This window comes from Cnephaeus nilssonii, assembly GCF_951640355.1.
Source record: "Cnephaeus nilssonii genome assembly, chromosome: 6".
In the NCBI taxonomy this organism is placed as follows: Eukaryota; Metazoa; Chordata; class Mammalia; order Chiroptera; family Vespertilionidae; genus Cnephaeus; species Cnephaeus nilssonii.
This window is the reverse complement of record NC_137077.1, coordinates 89,674,986-89,696,022: the sequence shown is the minus strand read 5'-3', so window position 1 is coordinate 89,696,022 and position 21,037 is coordinate 89,674,986. Positions and strand designations below refer to the sequence as shown.

The 21,037-nt window shown below is 44.6% G+C and overlaps 1 protein-coding gene and 1 pseudogene across 2 annotated transcripts in view; one reads left to right on the top strand and one right to left on the bottom strand.

Moving 5' to 3' along the window:
- Window positions 1-757: 757 nt before the first annotated feature.
- On the bottom strand, window positions 758-1,168 carry LOC307102445 (cytochrome c oxidase subunit 6B1-like; annotated as a pseudogene). The gene has a single exon. The product of its transcript is annotated as a cytochrome c oxidase subunit 6B1-like (transcript).
- Window positions 1,169-3,971: 2,803 nt separating this feature from the next.
- LOC307101111 (maestro heat-like repeat-containing protein family member 1) overlaps window positions 3,972-21,037 on the top strand; it is a gene marked incomplete at both ends in the record, with an annotated part of 79,966 nt that continues 62,900 nt past the window's right edge. The window contains 13 exons of the mRNA XM_079773805.1: window positions 3,972-3,986; window positions 4,539-4,617; window positions 5,168-5,278; window positions 6,313-6,491; window positions 8,856-8,972; window positions 10,007-10,151; window positions 10,811-10,854; window positions 11,560-11,719; window positions 12,204-12,256; window positions 12,817-12,924; window positions 16,618-16,734; window positions 20,345-20,467; window positions 20,772-20,924. Of these exons, the coding sequence (XP_079629931.1) occupies window positions 3,972-3,986; window positions 4,539-4,617; window positions 5,168-5,278; window positions 6,313-6,491; window positions 8,856-8,972; window positions 10,007-10,151; window positions 10,811-10,854; window positions 11,560-11,719; window positions 12,204-12,256; window positions 12,817-12,924; window positions 16,618-16,734; window positions 20,345-20,467; window positions 20,772-20,924 (1,404 nt within the window). The remainder of the gene's footprint in view (window positions 3,987-4,538; window positions 4,618-5,167; window positions 5,279-6,312; window positions 6,492-8,855; window positions 8,973-10,006; window positions 10,152-10,810; window positions 10,855-11,559; window positions 11,720-12,203; window positions 12,257-12,816; window positions 12,925-16,617; window positions 16,735-20,344; window positions 20,468-20,771; window positions 20,925-21,037) is intronic.

Genomic DNA, 21,037 nt, shown 5'->3' with positions numbered 1-21,037 from the left:
TCTCTTGCCGTATTGCTCTGCTTACGATTTCTAGCACTATGTTGAGTAAGAATGGTGAGAGTGGACTTCCTCGTTTTGTTCCTGGTCAATCTCTCTCTCTCTCTCTCTCTCTCTCTCTCTCTCTCTCTCTCTCTCTCCCCTCCTACTCCTCCTCCTCCTCCTCCTCCTCCTCCTCCTCTCCCTCTCCCCCACCTCCTTCCTCTCTAAAATAAATTTTAAAATATTTTAAAAATTGGCAAAATATTTGAATAAATATGGAGATATCAAATTAGCACTGGAAAAGTTGATTAAAATCATTTAGAAAAATTTAAAATTACATTAAGATGCCACTATACATCTGTAAATTGGCACAACCATTTTGGAAAACAGTTTGGCAGTTTTTAAAAAATTAAGTGAGAGATTTATAGTGACAGAATGCAGATTAGTGGTTGCCTGGGGAAAGGAACGTTGTTCCGAGGGGAGGGCAAGAGGGGTTACAAAGAGACAAGAGGAAACTTTTGGGGGTGATGGATATGCTTATTATCTTAATTGTGGAGATGGTTTCAAGGGTGTTTCCATTTATTAAATAGTATACTTAAAATATGTGCAGTGTATTATATATCAACTAGAGGCCCAGTGCACAAGATTCATGCACTCGGCAGGAGAGGTGGACGGGGGGGGGGGGGGGGCGGGAGGGACGGGGTCCCTCAGCCCAGCCTGTGCCCTCTTTTTTTTTTTCTTTTCATTTTTCCAACAAGTATTTATTAGTTAAGCCATGATTCAGGATTCTAGGGTGGGGTGTTCCCAAGCCCCCCTTCACCTCCCTGGGAGAATGATGGAGGATGCCCAGTTCAGATCTTCCCAGGAAACGTGCCTTCTGCCCGGCGGTCATCCCAGGCCGAAACCCAGGATACAGGGCACAGTGACTTGTACACACGCTGGTACCATTCACACACAGAGACATCACCCCCTTTCGCAGTCATTGCCTTCTCACAGCGGTGGAAGTCCAGGTAGTTCTGCCAACAGTTCCTGGTCTAGTTCTGGTTGGGGAAGCGGCTGTCAAAAGGAGCAGTCCGGTAGTTCTTGATTTTTGTCTTGATGTCTTCTGCCATGTTGCTGATTCCTAAAGGCGCCCCTGAAGCCGCTTGCAGCTCAATGTGACCTCAGCAAAGAGACTCCTCCGTCTGGCCGGAAGCGGAATTCCAGCCTGCGCCCTCTTGCGTCCAGGAGCCCTTGGGGGTTGTCCTACTGCCAGTTTAGGGCTGTTCCCTGCTGGCCTAAGCCAGCAGTCGGACATCCTTAGGGCTTCCTGCACTACCACTGTGCTCACCATGCTTCTGGATGAGCGGCGCTTCCCCTGTGGGTGCGCACTGACCACCAGGGAGCAGCTCCTGTGTTGAGCACGTCATAGTGACCAGTCCTTCTGCTGTTCGGTCGATGTGCCTATGGCCCTTTTATTATATACAATTAGACATCAATAAAGCTGTCTTTTAAAAAACTTTAATGGACTGTTTACACATGTGAAAACTGAGGCAATTTGTAGGCTCTCACACAAGTGAGAAGAAAAACCCATAAAACAATACAATCCACTAGATATTTAGGATTTTAAATGTGGTTTTCCAAATTTTGCAAATCAGAACAATAGAACCAGTTCTTTCTTTGGCCATGATTTCTTTTTTTTTAATTTAATAAATCTTTATTGTTCAGATTATTATAATAGTTTCTCGTTTTTTCCCCATAGCTCCCCTCCACCAGGTTCCTACCCCACCCTCTGCCCTTACCTCCCCGCCCCCCCATCTTCATTCATAGGTGTACGCTTTTTGTCCAGTCTCTTCCCCCAACCCCCACTCCCCTTTTCCCTCAAGAATTGTCAGTCCACTCCCTTTCTATGCCCCTGATTCTATTATATTCACCAGTTGGTTTTTAGATTCACTTGTTGATAGATATGTATTTGTTGTTCCTAATTTTTATCTTTACCTTTTTCTTCTTCTTTCTCTTCTTAAAGAATACCTTTCAGCATTTCATATAATACTGGTTTGGTGGTGATGAACTCCTTTAGCTTTTTCTGATCTGTGAAGCTCTTTATCTGACCTTCAATTCTGAATGATAGCTTTGCTGGGGAGAGTAATCTTGGTTGTAGTTTCTTGCTATTCATCACTTTGAATATTTCTTGGCATTCCTGTCTGGCCTGCATAGTTTCTGTTGAGAAATCAGCTGACAATAGTATGTGTGCTCCCTTGTAGGTAACTAACTGTTTTTCTCTTGCTGCTTTTAATATTCTCTCTTTGTCTTTTGCTCTTGGCATTTTAATTATGATGTGTCTTGGTGTGGTCCTCTTTGGATTCCTTTTGTTTGGGGTTCTTTGTGCTTCCTGGACTTGTAACTCTATTTCTTTCACCAGGTGGGGGAAGTTTTCATTCACTATTTCTTCAAATAGGTTTTCAGTATCTTGCTTTCTCTCTTCTTCTGGGACCCGCATAATTCTGATGTTGGTACGCATGAAGTTGTCCCAGAGGCTCCTTACACTATCTTCACATTTTTTTATTCTTTTTTCTTTCTGTTTTTCCAGAGGAGTGTTTTTTGCTTCTTTGTATTCCAAATCTTTGACTTGATTCTTGCGATCCTCTAGTCTGCTTATAGGTCTCTGTATAATATTTTTATTTCAGTCACTGTATGCTTCATTTCTAGTTGATCCTTTTTCATATCCTCGAGGGTCTCATTAAATTTATCGGCCTTTTCTAGGAAATTCTTGAAAAACCTTATAACCGTGGTTTTGAACTCTATATCCAGTCATTTGCTTTCTTCCATTTCCTTCTTTGTGGCCTGCCTCTTTGTCTCCACAATTTAGCTGCTTCACTGAGTTGATGGAATGGCTTTGTGTGCGAGGTGTCCTAGCAGGGACTAGTGGCTCAGCCTCCCCAGTTACCTGAGGCGGACATTCTTGGTTTGCCCCTTTGTGGGCTGTGTGTGCAGTCTTGTTGTAGTTAAGACTAGATTATTGTTAGTATCACTGCGGGGAGTTGACCTCCAGGCCCATTGGCTGTGAGGATCAGCTGTGTCTCCACTGGGAGAGCTTCTGTGCTCAGCTTGGATGGGTCGGAGTCTCAGGGCTGAGCAGACAGCCTGGGTTTTCAGTCAGCCCTGCCCTAAGGGGCCCCTGTGTCTCAGTGTCTTGCAGCAATGGCTGCAGGCACCTCTGAGAGAAGGCTCCTCTCGAGTTTCGCCCGCTGCCAGACAGTCCAGTTTCTCCCCAAATGAGTCTGGGTACCCAAAAGTCTCACACGGAACTGGAGTTCAGTGCAGTCGGGAGGTTTTGTTTCCCTTCCAAACGAGAAAGCTAGCCACGCACTTGCTGCCTGCCCTTTCTGCACACTGCAAGTAAGCCAGCCGATTATTAAGCCACCCACCCTTTATTCTCTCGGGTCTCTGCACCTCTGTCCTCCACAGCTCCTCTGAGTCTCAGTGTCCTTTTCTCTTTCCTTCTAGTTGTAGAATTTCCACTCAGCCAGCTTTCTGGTTGTTCTGGACGAAGTCCGCTCTGTCGTCCAGTTGCAGTTTTGAAATTGTGCAAGGCAGCAATATAGGTGTTTACCTATGCCACCATCTTGGTTTCTCCCTGGCCATGATTTCTTTATCCTACTTCTTTGAAGTCAGCCAACACCTGCAATGCTGAGTTGCTCTAAAAGTTACCGTGGAATAATGAGGTTACTTGGGTGAGGTGGAGAAGCAGGTCATAGCAGTACTTGGCTATGGAAAAATTAGCCCCTGGGCCTTCCTGAAAAGATCCAAGAGGGCAGTGTGAACTAAGATATTGGGCCCCTTCTGAGAGGAGATCTGAGGACAGAGGCTTCCCCTTGAGGCTGTGGCAAGGGCTGGCTGAGTGGCTGACTCTGTCCTTACACACACAGTGTATCTGCCAACTGGTGAATGCTCTGGCGTTCAGCGGCTGCGGAGGTATAAACTTGGAATCCCAGCTGGAAAACATTACAGGCATGCTGTTCCAGCAGGTGAGTGCTGGAGGCTGGAAATATCCCGGGCTTGGTCTTCCCCTCTTCTGTGGAGGTGATGGTTACCCCAGCCCAGGTCACAACCTCCACTCGGTCCTGGGGTTTTCTCATGGTGACCATAACTGCACACACCTCAGGCTTCACTGCCTGGATTCTGGTCACAGAGTGGATATTCTCTAAGAGGTAAATTGCATACATTTCTGTATGTTTCTTGGGGTGGTGGCCATTGTTGCTCCCTCTAAACTGGTTAAGGGTAGAGAGTCCAAACCGACCCATTATGCCAGTGGGAAATGGTAGGTCTTCTGTGTTGCAGCCTAGAGTAGGAAGAGGACAATTGAACATTTTGCAAAAAGGTGTTACCTTCCATGTATTTGCTGGCCACATCTTCTTTCCTTTGGGGCTGTGTAGGTGTATTCATGGGTTCTATTTTCACATTCTCCTTATGGGCAAGTGCCACACTTATTCTGGCTGCATACCTCAGTTTCTCCATCCATGCCCAGAGCCCCTGATTTTTCAGTGTTCCCGGGTCTGATGGCCTTGGTCTCCCCACAGCTGAGTGCAAAAGTCAACCCATCAGATCCTCACTCTGTGGAGAACTGCAGCCTCGCCCTGAGGGCTTTCTACATCCTGGGTAAGTTAACACATTGCCCAGCCCCAGGTATGTGTCCCTGGGTACTCAAGACTTTGTACTCCTTGGGGCGCTAGGTTCCCAAGATGGGCTTCTGTCCTTCAGACAAGATGCAAAGTATCCATGTAAAGTTTGCCTGAAATTCAATGAATCTCAAAGGGCATAGGCATTCTCCCCTCCCTATCCCTTTTGTTAGCACTGCCTTCCCCTGGGGTTAGCTTCCCTTTCTCCTTTGGTGATCCTGAGCTCAGAAAGGTGATAATGTGATTAAAGCACTGATGGTCACGAAAGAGGTTCTGACCTAATGGGAGAGCACATGGTGGGGCAGGGGAGGGACAGGCCTAGCTCAGGAAAAGCATCTGCCCCATGCTGGGATCATGGTAATGCTGGGCAAACACTGGCTCTCTTTCTTCCTCCTTTTTTCTCCAACGTAATAGACCCGAATTTACCCAGCTCATGGCATCAGTGGTTTGCTGTGAGCATGATTTTCTTCTACACACCACCTCCCACTTAAACATACCCCTGACTCCCATGTATTCATGCCCTCTGATAGCCAAGTTATACCAGGATCAGATGGTATCCCTAATACTATCGGCCATGGAGTCCACTGAGCCAGCCAAGATAGAATCTGCCCTTCAAGCATTCACAGACGTGTTCCAGGAATGTGAGTACGAACTGAGTCTGGTCCTAGGGATCTTCTTGCTCAGGAAATCTCCTTTCTGGGGCAGAGACTCCCATGTAGTAGTTAAAAGCACAGTTTTAAACTCAATATAAACTCAATGGGTTCAAATCCTGGTTTTGACTCTTATTAGCTGTGCAAACTGGGACAGATTACTTTTAGTCTGTACCTCTATTTCCTCATTTGAAAAATGGAGGTGCCTGGGCTGGGTGGCTCAGTTAGATGGAGTGTCATCCTATATACCACAAGACTGTGGGTTTGATTACCGATCAGGGCACATACCTAGGTGGGTGGTATGTTCCCTGATCGGGAGCATATGGAAGGTGACTGATCAATGTTTCTCTCTCACATTGATGTTTATCTCTCTCCCTCTCTCCACCCCCCTCTTTCTCTAAAATAAAAAACAACCTATCCTTGGGTGAGGATTATAAAAAACAAAAATGTAGGTAACATTAATTCCTACCTTTAGGCATTTTTATTGAGAAAACATATCTTGTAGTGTAGGTTTAATTCTAATCAAGTGTCCATCAAAACTTTGCTGTGTGCCTAACACAGAACGAGGCACAGAAAATACACACATAAATAAGACATGGTCCCTGTTCTGAGGATCTCACTGTCAACTAGGGAAGGTGAGACTGTTCACACAGCAACAGGATACAGGATAATATGTGATAAGTTACTTAAATGTGAGCATGGCGATGGGCAACAGGAATGCAGAGAAGGTGTCAGTCAGGAGATGGGATAGACTCTATGTAGGAGCTGTGCTGAGAGCAGAAAGGAGACTGAGTCAGCAGAAGGAATTCACACAGACAAAGAGCAGTGCTGGCATTTCTAAAGGTTGAGATCGCAGAGGGTGAGCAGAACAGCATGGCCAGTGAGGCAGACTTGTGTGCTCAGCTGTGGGAGCCTGGCAAGGGCTGAGGCCCAAGCCAACAAAGGGGGAGGGAGGAGACTGACACCTCCACCCCCTCCCTACCCCCACTCCACCCCGGCCTCATGTCTGTCTGTCTTTCCTCTAGTGCCTCAGACAGAGAAGCTGCAGCGAGTGGTGCTGAATTCAACCATTCTGGTGATTCAGGAGAACCTCAAACCAGTGAGCAGAATGGCAGAATGTTCGGGCTGGGAGGGCAATTGCTGTTTTGAGAACTTGGGCTCTGGTAAAATGGAGAGGGGAAGGTTTGGGGGAATGAAGAGACAGGTAAGGCACCCTTGCTAAGCTACTTCTGGTCTCAGGCTTTTCTGCCCATGGGTTACATTTGGGCTTGTCAAAACCTGAGAAAGGTTTGAGAAGTGGACAGGTGGTTCCTTCATATTTTCTGAGCCTTTTCGTTGGGCAGTATTGTTGTGAGCCCAGTAGGGACATGAAGCTCTGAAAGGTATTAATTCTGCCCCCAGAGAATTCAGTTTGCTTAGGGAGAGAAGTCCTGAAACAACACATCTTGCATGGAGTCTGAGAAGAAAAATATATTTTTTTTCTTATCTTTTCTTTACATATGTGTGTGTGTGTGTGTGTGTGTGTGTGTGTGTGTGTAAATTATTTTCTTTAAAAATTTTATTCAGTTACAGTTGATATACAATATTATATTAGTTTCAGGTGTACATCCTAGTGATTTGACATTTATTTATGTAACTTATGAAGTGATCACCCCAATAAATCTAGTACCTCACTCCCCTCCCATCTGCCAACTACCAAAATGTTCTCTGTGTCTATGAGGCTATCTCAGTTCTACTTGTTCATTTATTTTGTTTTTTGACTCCACAACTAAGTGAAATAATATTGCATTTGTCTTTCTCTGTTTCACTTATTTCACTCAGCACAACACCCTCTAGCTCTATCCATGCTGCAGATGGCAAGATTTCATTCTTTTTTTATGGTTGAGTCATATTTCATTGTATATATGTACCACTTCTTCTTTATCTATTCCTCTATTGATGGATACTTAGTTTGCTTCCATATCTTGGCTAATGTAAATAATGCTGCAATAAATATATGAATATATATGTCTTTTCAATTTCACGTTTTGGGTTTCTTCAGATAAATATCCAAAGTTTAATTGCTGAATCCTTCTTTTTCTCTCCTTGTAGCCTTTGTTTTAAAGTCTATTTTGTCTGATAGTAAGTATTGCTACTCCAGCTTTTTTTGTTTTGTTACCATTTTCATGAAATACCTTTTTCCATCCCTTTATTTTTAGTCTGTGCATGTCTCTTTTGATGTGAAGTGACTCTCTTGCAGATAGCATATGGAAGCATCTTGTTTTCTTATCCATTCAACCATCCTATGTCTTTTGATTGGAGCACTTAATTCATTTGCATTTAAAGTAATTGTTGATAGATATGTAGTTATTGCCATTTTATTATTCATATTTTTTATATTCCTTTCGTCTTCTCATTAAAGAAGACCCTTTAACATTTCTTGTAATATTGGTTTGGTGTTGATGAACTCCTTTAGCTTTTTCTTGTTTTGGAAGCTCTTTATCTCTCCTTCAATTCTAAATGATAGCCTTGCTGGTTAGAGTGATTTTTGGTGGTAGGGCTTTGTTTTTCATCACTTTGAATATATCTTGCCAGTTCCTTCTGGCCAGCAAAGTTCCTGTTGAGAAATCAGCTCACAGTCTATGGAAGCTCCTTTATAGGTAACTAACTGTTTTTCTCTTGCTGCTTTTAAGATTCTCTCTTTGTCTTTAACCTTCTGCATTTAATTATCATGTGTTTCAGTGTGGGCCTCTTTGGGTTCATCTTGTCTGGGACTCTCTGCACTTCCTAAACTTGTATGTCTATTTCCTTGACCAGGTGAGGGAAGATTTCTGTCATTATTTTTTCAAATAAGTTTTCAATTCCTTCCTATTTCTCTGGTCCTGCTGGCACTCCATTATATGAATATTTATAAGCTTGATGTTGTCTCAGAGGCCCCTTAAACTACCCTCATTTTTTTTATTCTGTTTTATTTTTGCTGTTCTATTAGGTGTTTTCTGCTACCTTATCTTTCAAATTGCTGATTCAATACTTTGTGAAAAAGTATTTTTTAACAAGCTCTTCAAACAGGGCTGGAGACAGCACAAACTGCTTCAGTTCTGGATCACACAGGATAGGGGAGCAGGGGAGGAGTGGAGCAGTGGTTTGGGGTGCCAAAACCTCTGTGTCCTCGCCTGGAATATGAAGGGCCCTCAGGACTTGTGGGACTTGTTCCTGGCTTTTCCTAGGAAGGCCAGACCATGGGACATTCCTGGACTCAGATTCTCCCACAATCCAACACTCCTGCTAATTTTTATATCTCTGGGGAAATAAGGTGAGGGCAAGGTAAGTACTTAGCGTTCTCCAGGAAGGTGGTGGGAGCTGAAATGGTTAGAACTTCAGGGCAAAGTACAGAAGTGGTCAAGTTTAGTAGCTGGTGGTCTGTCATTATCTAGAGCCTGCTGTAAAGTCACACTGGGTTTAATGTCAGGAGATCTAATCCCCTTACCTGCCTTGGTCCTCTGTGTCCTCACCTGGAATATGAAGGGTCATACTGACAGTCCCTGTCATTCCTTCCTGTCTTGTCATGTGATGGTTTGTGACTCCACAGGTGCCGAAGGTCCTCGTGCACTTCATTGAGATGCTGGGACAGCATAACTACTTTGCCTTGCCCCAGGGGAACACTATAATCAGCTATATCATCAAGATCGTGGAGTCTGACCCATCAGTAAGAAGGAGCACACCTGAGGGGATGGAACAAGAGGAAGGCAGGGTTGGGAGCAAGAGGGAAAGGGGAGGGTACGCCTGGCACATGTGAAGGGTCTTTGGCCTCTAAAACCCTGAGCAGTGAGCCAGGGAAAGCCTTGAACACAGAGACTTAGCTAGCATTGTTTTTGGATTGAAATCTTTCCTTTTCATATTCTAGAATGAAGAGGACATCCAAATAATGTGTTCCAGAATCCTACAGATGGTATAAACAGCTAGGGCCAAACAGGCCTCTCCATTTCCTCCTCCCCTGGCTCCCCTGAACACTACCCTGACCCCCACCCCAACTGCATCCCACCTTCCCGCTGCATCTAATGCCTTGTGGTGTCTCTTTCACCTCAACCCACCTCCATTTCATTCCATACAAGTGCCTGGGCTCAGTGCTGCAAAATTGGCACTGGATCTGGAAGCCACAGCCTGAGTCCTGATCAGCCAGTTTTCTAGCTGTAAAATCTTGAATAACTTGTTCTCCCAGCTGCATTTTCTTCTTTGATAAAAGAGGGAGTGATTATATTCCCTGGCTGTTCTCAGCAACCTCTAGGGATTCTTGGAGGCTCATATGACTGATTTGCATCAAAGCTGAGGAAAGGGCTGTGGGAGGAAAAGGAATTAAGACTTAATCTACCTCCCGGTAAGCTCTGCCTCCTGACCTTCAGCATGTCTCTGACTCTGGAAGGTTCCTCAATGAAGGTGATTACAAGTCACACATTCCAAATTTCAAGAAGCCCTCATCTATCAAGTCAACTTCTTCCTGCTCTAATTTTAATCAGGACCTTGGTTATACTTTTCCAACATGGTGTGAGGGGTGAGGGTAGGGGTTGGAGAGAGAGAGGAAAAAAAAAGAGTGAGAGAATGAATATGAATGGGTTAAGGGGGCTCTGTATACAGGCCTCAAATACCCCTCCAGGAAAGGGAGACAAGGGCATGGGGTTGGAGACTTATGACTGGGGCTGACTTGGGGCTTGGCATTGAAATTCTTGTCACATGTCCTGCCAGGTATCTTTGCCCAAACTGGTCACTTTGGTGTGTGAGCCCAACAACACCTTGGCCTTCGTGCCTCTGTGTAAGGCAGCCACACAAATGGCTCTGAAGGCCCGTTCCCTGGGCCAGGTTCCTTACCTCAGCAGCTTTCACTTCAATCGTAAGTACAAGGGTGGGGCAGCCTGTGGAGAGGTGAACATTAAGTCTGTTTGTGGGCATGGAGTGTTGGAGTTGGGGGCTGGCTGAGACACCAAGGGGGGGGGCGGGTGCAGAGGATGCTAGGGGGGGGATTGTAGGTCCCAAGCTTGGGCCATGATGGGAAGAGAAAGGCAAAGGGTTAAGGCAGCAGCTTAAAGTCATTTTGCCTCTTGAATGAAAAGCGGTTGCCTCTCAAAGTCACAGTTCCTTCTTGCCTTTACTCCTCATTATAAAACACTCGAGTCAGGATGTACAAACATTGTTAATTACAAAGTAATGAATACACACACATTCCTGACCCTTAGTTCTTCCTTTGCCCTAACTCTGAGCCTCACTCTGTGCTCACCCCATCCCTGACCTCTAACCCCAGTGGGAGTCAGGGTTAGAGTTAGGATGTCTGTTCAGCATAGCACATGGTGTGTCTGTGTGTTTTTAAAGGCTGAACAAGTAATCTGAATCAAAATGTCATAGCTCCCATGGCATTGGAACTGATGTTCCCTGTCCTATTTTCTCTTTCTCCTCCTCTGAAGTACTGATGGGGAGCTGCCAGTGGAAGCAGGGGGTTGAGCATCCCGAAATGTGCACTGACTCTGTCCTCTTCTTTTACTCTCTTTACCTTAGCTACCCAGTTCATTTCACCACAGAGACTCCTGACCCATCTTGTGGTAAGTGATGCCAGAATGAGTACTACAGTCATACATCCTTCCATCCACTCATCAGCCCATCCATCCACTCATTTCACAAATAGCTGGTTACTACTTTGTCTCAGGAATTATGCTGGGTATGGAATATGAGATAGGGCCCAGGATCACAGGGGCCAAAAAGCATGGAGGAGAGACCTGGGAGCATAGTGGTGAGGCCTGGAGATGGGGAAGTGGCCATAGGAAAGGCTTAGCCTCTCTCCTATGTGGCCTTTTTGTGAGTTGCTCTCTGTTGACCTTGGACAAGCCCACATACCTTTCTGGATCTCTGTTTTGAGTTTTTCTCTATTAGCCCAGACATTATGTGCTAGACATTATCAACACTTGGAATGAGAAAGATAGACCTGCCCTTGAGGTGTTCACAGTCTTAGTGGGAAAGACAAGTCTGGGAATAGCTATCTAGAGTCCAGTGAGAAAAATGTACTAATAGATGAATACATGAGGTTCATTGGGATCTTAGAAGAGCAACAGGCTGACATGGTCTCCAGGAGTCAGGAAGGCATCATGGAAGAGGTGATGTTTTGAGAGCATCTTGAAAGATGTAGGAGTTCAACAGGTGGCAAAGAATGGGCAGGGCCTAAGCTCCAGCTCTACCATTCTATAGATTTGCTTTCATTTTCTTTCTTCTCTTCTTTTAAATATTTTCTCTGCCTTCTGCTTGCTTCTCAGATGTTTTCCCGGAAGCCCTACAGGGAAAAGGAGTTTGGTACAAGCTCTCTGGGGCTACTATCTGCCATGCATCCTATCACTTCTTTGCATCCTGTTATTCACTACAATGTTGGCCAGCTGTGGAGGAAGGTGATCCCACAGATGTTGCAGATACTAGATGGTAAGGGGTTGGTTAGGAGGGGGAGGAATGAAGCTGGGGCAGTGGGCAGACCCCAAAAGAGATGGCATCCCGTGGTGCAGGATGGACCTTTCTTGGAGTGCGGAGAACTGGAACCAGTCTCTCTGTGCCTTTGAGATGCTATTGGATGGTTCTGCTTTGGGGGGCAATGTTCTGAACTGAGCAGAAACACAGTCCAAAGTTCTGTGGCTCCAGGGTTCCCAGAATGACTCCTGCACTTTCTTATGAGCAGAAGATCAGGGAAGAGTGTGGGCTTTGGAAACAGACAGACCAGTTTTGTATCCTTGCTCTGACACTGGACAGCTGTGTATATTTGACCTTTGGACAGTCAGTTGTCTTCTGGAGCCTCTGTAAAGTGGGAGAGCAGTTACCTTGTAGGCTCAGTGCCACATGGTACTTAAATGTTTTCTTCTCCCTGGCTGGGACCTTCCGGTTGAGTGGGTCCCCTTGCTCTTTCCTTTCCTAGATCATACTGAGGAGAGCCTGAATCAAGAGGACTGGGAGGACAGGCTGTTCCATGTAAGCACCCCCCAAGACCTCCCTTCCTCCACATTTGCCTTCTTTCCCACCTTCAGGATCTTAAGGGAGGATAGCCCCAGGCCCCCCAGAGACTGAGGCCATGATCAAGGGCCTCCTTACTCAATCAAACCTCTTTCTGTGGTCCCCTTGCCTCCTGGCCCTTGCATCAGAGTATCTGACTATGTCCTAAGCCTTGAGTCACCTTCCATACCTTACAACCCTATATCAAGGGGGAGTAAGGGAAAGGGCCCTAGCTCTATGTCTTTGGGCAAGTTACTTAGCCTTTGCATGCCTCAGGTTCTTCATCTGTAAAATGGAAGTAACTCCTGCCTTCCAGAATTAAAAAGGATGATATAGGAGAGGATCTTGTAAATTGGAAAGGGCTTCTTCACACATGTAATTGGCATTACCATCATTTTCACTGTATTATCATTCTTCAGTCCTAACTCCCACCATGTGTTTCACCTCTTTTCCCATATTTACAGACCATAACCCCTGTCTCTTGCTTCTTCTTGACCACGCTGTCCTTTGTGGTCTTCTTCTCCCTTCTTCTTCCTCAGTTTTTAAGTCGGTCATTAGTGGCTATTGATGATGACAGCTGGCAGGAGCAACTCCTCAGAGTCATCTTGGAGCGGATACATTATTTCACTGATGATGGTGATGAGCAGGTGTGTCTGGGTGTGTGGTGGTTGCAAGGGGGGAAGTTCAGGGTGGAGAGTGGTGTGGAAGAAATCTGGGGCTCACACAGGTGGCTGCAGAAATCTGTATGAGAACAGTCCTTGGGGAAAGAATAAACCAGTGTTCCTGCGTCCTGAGAATCAAGGGGTGAAGAGGACCACAAACTGGTGGTCACACTGGCATGACAAATATATCAAAGGGTCTTACATTTGCTTATCGTGTTAGGCTTTATCAAGAACTTTGCCATCTGTAGTCTTCACTGAACCTCCCAGTATTCTGTAACAGAATGAGCTTGTACTTGGTGCAGTGGAAAGACTATTGACTTTAGAGTCATATTTAAGCAGTTAATTCAAATAATATTTGAGGGCATCCCATAGATTAGGGACTGTGCTTCATGTTGGGGATATAGAGTTGAGGAAGAAATATGGGCTCCTTTTCTCACAGAGTGCAAGGTTGGTGATGGTGAAGGCCTGGGGTGCTGCCCTGGCTTTTCCACATGCTCCAGGTTTAGTGTTTTTTGGGGGTTTTTTTGTAGGAAAAAGCTGGGACCGGGTGGGACCGCTGTCCTCTGACAGGGACAGGGACCCAGCGCCAATACAGCGTGTTTATTTTATACAGCAAAAAACAGGAATTTTTACTAAAAGTCAAGAAAAAGGAGATTATGTACATATCACATGTGGAGGATATTATTGGTCAATGAAATGAAATAGCAATAGATTAATTTTGTATATAGAGTTATAGATTTTTAAAATATATTTTGATCAGCATTTAAAATGTCAGTAAGATGTTTTGTTTTGTTTTTTAGCTCTATAGTACCTGTTTTTCTCTTTTATGTACTTTCTCAGCTATGCTTTTTCTAGGAATCATACATACTTTTCATGGACTATTGTCAATGAACATGTTCATTGTTTTGTTTTGTTTTTAATGTGGGAGTTTTTCTTTTTCTTTTTTAATACATGTTTGTCTTGATAAAGTGTCAACAATAAAGATTTTTTATTTAAAAAAAAAGCCTAAATAACCTATAGCTGTCTTCATCTCTACCTTTAAGCTGAAGAAACACAATCCAGGAGGATTTAGAATTTTAAGCAAATTATTGGGGAAACTGGCACCTGAATTTAAGTTTCTTTCTTCCTTTCCTTCTTTCTTTCCTCCTTTCTTTCCTTCTTTCTTTCTTTCTTTCTTTCTTCTTTCTTTCTTTCTCCTTCCTTCCTTTTTTTCTTTTTTTCTCCCCACCCAAGGATATTTTTCCATTGATTTTTTAGAGAGAGTGGAAGAGAGAGAGTAAGCCAGAAATATCTGGGTGAGAGAAACACATCAATTGGTTGCCTCCTGCATGTGCCCTGACTAGGGCCCAGGCCAGGGAGGAGCCTATAACCGAGGTACGTGCCCTTGACTAGAATCATACGTGGAACCCTTCAGTCTGCAGGCCAAAACTCTATCCACTGAGCCAAACTGGCTAGGGTCTGTCCCAGGTTTCTTGATTTCCATTCCTGTTTTCCTGTCACCAAGCAATACTTTATTTGGGCTCTCGAGGTTTCCAGGAAAGAGGCCTTATTTCCAAGACTGTTTGCTCTCTAATTATTAACAGTACTTATGAAGCACCTACTGTATGCACATCTTTGTGGTTGATAGATTAAAGATACAAAATGAAGCAGCTCAAATTCTCATCTTATTAACTCAGTTCTTTAAAATGTGCACTAGCCCTAGCCAGATTGACTCAGTGGATAGAGTGTTGACTTGCAGACCGAAGGGGACCGGGTTTGATTCCAGTCAAGGCCACATACCTTGGTGGCAGGCTCCACCCTGGCCTGGGCACTGGTCAGGGCGCTGCAGGAGGCAACAATTGATGTGTTTCTCTCACATAGATATTTCTCTCTGTCTTTCCCTCTCTCTTCCACTCTATCTTTAAAAAATCAATGGAAAAATATCCTCAGGAGAGGATTTTTTAAAAAAGTGCACTAAATGCCTAGAGCAGAACACACACTGGACTGGGCACAGGGTATTCATGTAAAAACAGACTCTGCCTTCGGGAAACTATCATCTGCTTGAGTAGATAGACAAGAAAATGGGCAATTGTTCTAAGCATTGTAAGCCTCAGGATGTAAATATGCACTGCGTGCTTGGGAGCATGGAGGAGGCCTGAGGGGGCTGGGCAGAGAAGCTTTGTCAGAGGCGATCCACTGTGTAGGTTTGCTCAGGACTGCTTTGATTTTAGTGCTGAAAGCTCAGTGACTGGGGAACTGCCTCAGTCCTGGGCAACCTGGGAAGATGAGTCTGCTGCAGAGGAGTGGATAAGTCTGGGAAGATGAGTAGTCTTTGCCAGTTAAGCAGAAAAGTAGGTGCCTTAGGTCAGGTTTAACCCTTTGCACTTGCTTGCAATTTTAATCTCTATGCTACCGATGCTAACGTGTCAAGTCACACTCGACATCCGAGTGCAAAAGGTTAATTGATGCAGAGCCTAAGGTGAGGATTCTTGTCCAGTGACTTAGCAAGGAAATGCTCTCCGGAGAAGTTGTGATAGAGTGAAGGACACAGGATGGAAGAGAGGAGAAGCCAAACAAGGATGTGGCCTGATCCCATGGGAGCCCTGGATGGAAAGTGCACTGCAGAGTCTATCCTGCCTGGAGACAAGTGAGGGGGGCTTTTGTACCCTCTGCCCCTCAGCTTGCTTGGCATTGGCTCCAGGTTTCCAAGGTTGGTCCGGTGCAGGGAGGGGAGAGAGAACAATGTAGCTCCCAGGCATCTGGGGTAAGGAGGCCCCAGTCACCTGAGGACAGTTCTCCACCGAAGGCTGCAGTGGGTAGCTGTTCAGAAAAGTTCCTGCAGCCAGTTGAAGGGACGGAACCCTAAGGTCTGAGCAAGGCACCTTGAGCATCTGCTAGAGAGGAAAATATACCCATAGGAGGGGGAGGTAAGGCATTCAGCTGAATGTCCTGTTTGCCTTCTGCCTGAGGCACTGAGAGCAATGGGGCAGAGCAATGAACTGGGTAGACACTACTCCTGAACTCCATTCTCACCTGAGATGTGGGATTGGGGCAAGTTAGGAACTAAGGAAACAAATTCGCAGACAGGATGAGTGATTATGAGGAAGCTCTGAAGAAGGACACAGGGTGATGAGCTGGAGAGGGACTGAGGAGGTCAGAGCAGGCTCACTGAGGTGAGATCTGAAAGATGAGAATGACACATTTTGAAGAGCCTGGAGAACAGGGTTCTAGACAGAGAAAATGGGGAATGCAGTGACCCTAAAGTAGGGAGTGGGTGAGTCCATACAGACTGGTATTGCAAGGTAGACAGGACAGTGTACAGTAAGCAAGGAGAAAAGCCACTGAAATTCAGAGGAGGGAGAAAGAAGAATTGCATGAAAGCACTTCTTCAATTATGCAATTTTGATTTTAAAATTATGCAAATGTAAGGAAGTTTTTTTTTCCTAGCTGTTATTGGGAGGTATGTGGGTCAGAGAAAGTTCCTGAAAGATGATCCTTAAGAGGCTGAGACATTGGAAAGTCAGCTTTCTCTTCCCTTTTACTTGAACCCCTGCTCCATAGGATCACTGCCTTATCCAGATGCCTCTAGACAGCAAGGGCCAGGGTGGAGGATGGGGCTGTGGGCAAAGGTGGTGGCTAGTATTGGAAGTGCTGCCCTAACCTCATTTCATGCATGACCCTGCCTCCTACCTTTCCTAGGCTTTTCTCTATAAATTCTTTGGCTTCGCCCTGTGGACCTCAAGAAGTGAGAAACTGGTGAAGATGATGCTCTCCTCCATCCTTCAAACTTCCCATGAAAACCTGCAGGAGAGGGAGGTGAGGCAGAATGCATTGGCAAAGCCTTTCCAGGTTGAGTCAGAATGGCAAGGTGGCTGAAAGCCTGGGCCTGGCAAACCAGAGCACCTGGGTTAGGATTCCACTTCAGCCACCTACTCGCTATGTGTCCTTGAGCAAGTTACTGAACAGCCCTGTGCCTCAGTTTCCTTCTCATTAAGATGAGGCTATGGTACCTTCCTCATAGGATATTTCTTTAAAAGTTATTTTTAAATTTTAAATAATTTTATAGTTAGAGAAAAGTTGCAAAAAAAATCCCAAAGAATTCCTATTGATACTTCTCCCAGATTCTGAAATTCTTAATGTTTTTCCATGTTTGCTTTATCATTCTCTTCCTCACACATAAATTATAAAATTTATTTATTTACTAACATTATTACTGTATTTTTTTAATCTGAAATGAAAGCTGCAGTCATGAAGCTCATTTACCACTAAATATTTCACTGTTTATTAGCTAAAAATAAAGACATACTCTTATATTAGCACAGTGCAATGATCAAAATCAGGAAATTAACATTGCTACACGACTGATATCTAAATTATAGACCCAGTTTGAAAATCATCAATTGTCCCAACAATGTGTTTTAGACCAAAAGAAAAATATTCTTTTTGTTTGTTTGTTTTAGTCCAGAATTTGATTCAGAATCAAACCATGCATTTAGTTGTCATTTCTCTTTATTCTTCTTTAATCTGGAACAAATTCCTCATCTTTATCTTTCATGACCTGGACATTTAAAAATGTACAGACCATTCATGTTGTACAATGTCCCTCGGTTTTGGTTTGTCTCATATTTCCCCATGATTAGATTCAGAGTGTGCATTGTTGGTGGAATACCACAGAAGTGATGTGTGTTGTAGGATGGTTTTGAGGATTAAAATGTAAAATCACTTAGAGCAATGCTGGTGCATATGCACTCTCTATGTGCTGATTACTGGTAGTGCTGGTGTCCATGTCCTCAGGTCTCCCTCTCCAAGGTACTTCTGCCAGATTCTCAGAGCATTGATCAGCACCACGGTCAGCAACAGGTATTTACTAAGCCCACCTTGCAAACAGTATCAATGAGGAGAAAGACATGTACAGGAAGGAAACAGCTAACTATACACAATGGCCTTCCTAAAGGCTACATGAGCAGTCATTGTGGCACCGTGGCTGTGTGGGCTTGCTGGGACTTGGGTTTGTTGGGAGAGTTTAGGAGAAGGAGGGAGGCAGGTATTCCCAGTTGACATAATATTCTGAGTCAAGATTCAGGATCAAGACTTTGGGGATCACATCTAGAGAACAGTCAGTGGTCTAGTGGGACTGGAGTGCAGAGTTCTTTGACAAGGAAGTAAAAGTGACCTCTTGCTAGCACTTGGGAACAGATTGGTTACAGAAGATAAATAAAGATAAGAGGGGAAAGGGCATCTGGGATGGTTCTTGGGTTTCTGGCCCAAGTGGGAGGAGAATGGTATCCTTCCCTAAGACCAGGAACCCAGGACAAAAGGGGGAGGAAGTAGATGGATTTACTTTTTGACTGGGAGAGGTTGGAGTGTCAGATGGAGATGCACAGTAGCATGTAGACCTGGAACTCAAATCTGGGCTGGGTGTCTAGATTTGGGAAACATATTTTCCCTGTCTGTAAAATGGGAATGATAATATTTACCTCAATGCATTAGGGTGAGGATTAATCAAGTAACATGTATAAGGCTGGTAATCATTAAGCACTAATGTTCTGATGATGTCAGTTATGACGATGGTGATGATGATGACCAGAATGAGTGGAAGCCACGGCTAAGGGAGGACGTAAGGAGATGGACAGAATAGAACCCCCTTCTGATGCTCCACTAGTCCCGCTTTTCTAAAGAGGTAAACTTTTTCCTTTATCTACTTGGTGTCCAAAAGTCTACAAGTCCCACTAAAATATCATCCCTCTTGAGGATCTGTGTCCTGGAGCCTGTCACTGTCCTGAGGCTCCCTCCACTCTGTCTTCTCTTGCTGCAAAGACTTAATGGTAGCCCTTCCAGCACAAATGAGCCAATTTGCCAACAGCTGGCACCTGCATGTCTGTTTGTGTTTCCTTAGCTCTGTGCCCAACCATCCTTTTTGAGTAAGCTCTAGGGAGAAACTCAGCTGACAATGAAGTCAAAAGGACCTGCTAGGAGGCAGAGGGGTTAAGTTAAAGACTATTCCTGGCAGGAACCACAGAATCCCAAAGTCTTCATGCTTTTGACTCTCTCTAGGTTGTGATTCCCAGATCTACGCTTCCAGCATCAACGTTCAGACCCACTGACACTGAGAACATTTCCACTTATTTGTCTGCCATGACCTCCCATTCAACACATCCAGGAACTCACTCCTTTCTCTCTCACCAACTTAGACAGGCCTCTTTTTCACCTGCCTGTTTTGGTCAGAGTTACTGCTGTTTCCTGTTCTCCTAAACTAGAAATATTGGCATTGTCTATAAGTCTTCCCTGTCTTCCATCTCTTCTCTGACCAGTTATCCAATCCTGTTTGTGAGGTGCCTGGGTTTTGTTCTTTCCTCTGTTTCCTCCTCAGAACAACCATTCTCTGAATTTGTAGTGCATATAAAAGTATTCTCTATTGTGCAAAGTTAGGTTTGATATTACCAAGATTTTGTAAATCTGTGACTCTGGTTTTTCTTAATAATTTGCTTCTTGAATTACTTCTTGCAAAGATATTTGGTTCTCCACTTGGATATTATTTTGAAGTTTTTACTCTTTTTTACTTTTTATTGCTTAAAGTATTACACATAGTAGTACATATACCTCCTCCTCCCCCCACCCATTGACCTTCCCCAAGTCTCCCCTACCCCCTGTCGCATGCCCTCATCCCACCCTCTCCAGTGGCTTGTGCCCATTGATTGCGCTTATATGCATGCATACAAGTCCTTCGGTTGATCTCTTCCTCCCCTCCCCTACACTCCCCAGCCTTCCTGCTGTAATTTGACCGTTCGATGATTTACTGCCTCTGTATCTATCTTTTTGTTCCTCAGGTTATAATGTTCTTTATTTTCCATAAATGAGTGAGATCATGTGGTATTTTTCTTTCATTGCCTGGCTTATTTCATTTAGCATAATGCTCTCTAGTTCTATCCATGCTGCTGCAAAGGGTAAAAATTCCTTATTTTTATAGCAGGGTAGTATTCCATTGTGTAGATGTACCATAGTTTTCTAATCCACTCATCTGCTGATGGGGATTTACGCTGTTTCCAAATCATAGCTATGGTGAATTGTGCTGCTATGAACATAGGGGTGCATATATCCTTTCTGATTGGTGTTTCTAGTTTCTTGGGATATATTCCTAAAATGGGATCACTGGGTCAAATGGGAGTTCCATTTTTAGTTTTTTGAGGAAACTCCATACTGTTCTCCATAGTGGCTGCACAAGTCTGCATTCCCACCAGAAGTGCATGAGAGTTCCTTTCCACCTGGATTTTAAATAGTTCAAATGTGGAGAACCAAATCTCCCTTCCATTTCTTTCCTCTCCTTTTCCTCCCACTTCCTCTCTCTATACTTTGTTTGTGGGGGAACAGAGCAGGTGTCTGGCTCACCCTGACCTGTGGCATGGGGTTGCGGCTCTCTGTGTTACAGGGCATTGCTGTGGTGTTCAGCATCGTTTCCAGGAAACATCTGAAGACTGTCCTGGAGCAACTGAAAGTCTATAGTGCTATACTCACTGACAAGGACTCATCGTCCATCCTCAAACTGGCAAAGGTGATGTCATTCCCAGGGGGCTCTACTAGCCTCCCATACAAAGCCTTCCAAGGCATCCCCATCACCCCAGCCTCCAATTTCTCTGAGGCCCTATGACTCATCTATAACAGTAAATGCTTCTCTTTCCCTCTAAACAACTGTGGGAAAGTTGCATCCTCGCTCCCTTTCTCTTGCTCCCTTGTGTCCGCACTTCAGGCCCTGGTATCACCAGCTACAGGCCCACCATTCCACAATCCCATCTTCTTCCCCACATCCTCTGAGCAACCTTTTCCACACTGAACCTCCATTTCCCCTTCCCCTACAGGAACATCAGCGAAGGGAATGGGTGCTTGTCTGTAACACCATCTACTTAACCTATAGCAAGATTATTTTAGAGAGCAAAGGAGCTATTTTCGGGCATTTAGATGCCATCCTGGCCTTGATCCTGCAACACTACCACAACTGCATTTTGGAAAAGGTACTTCCTGCTTACTCTACTTCAACAAGATCCCATTTCTGCCATCTCCTATCTTACCGCACAAGAAAAAGTTGCCTGGCCTTAAATGGGAGTCAGGAGCTAATACAGTGACT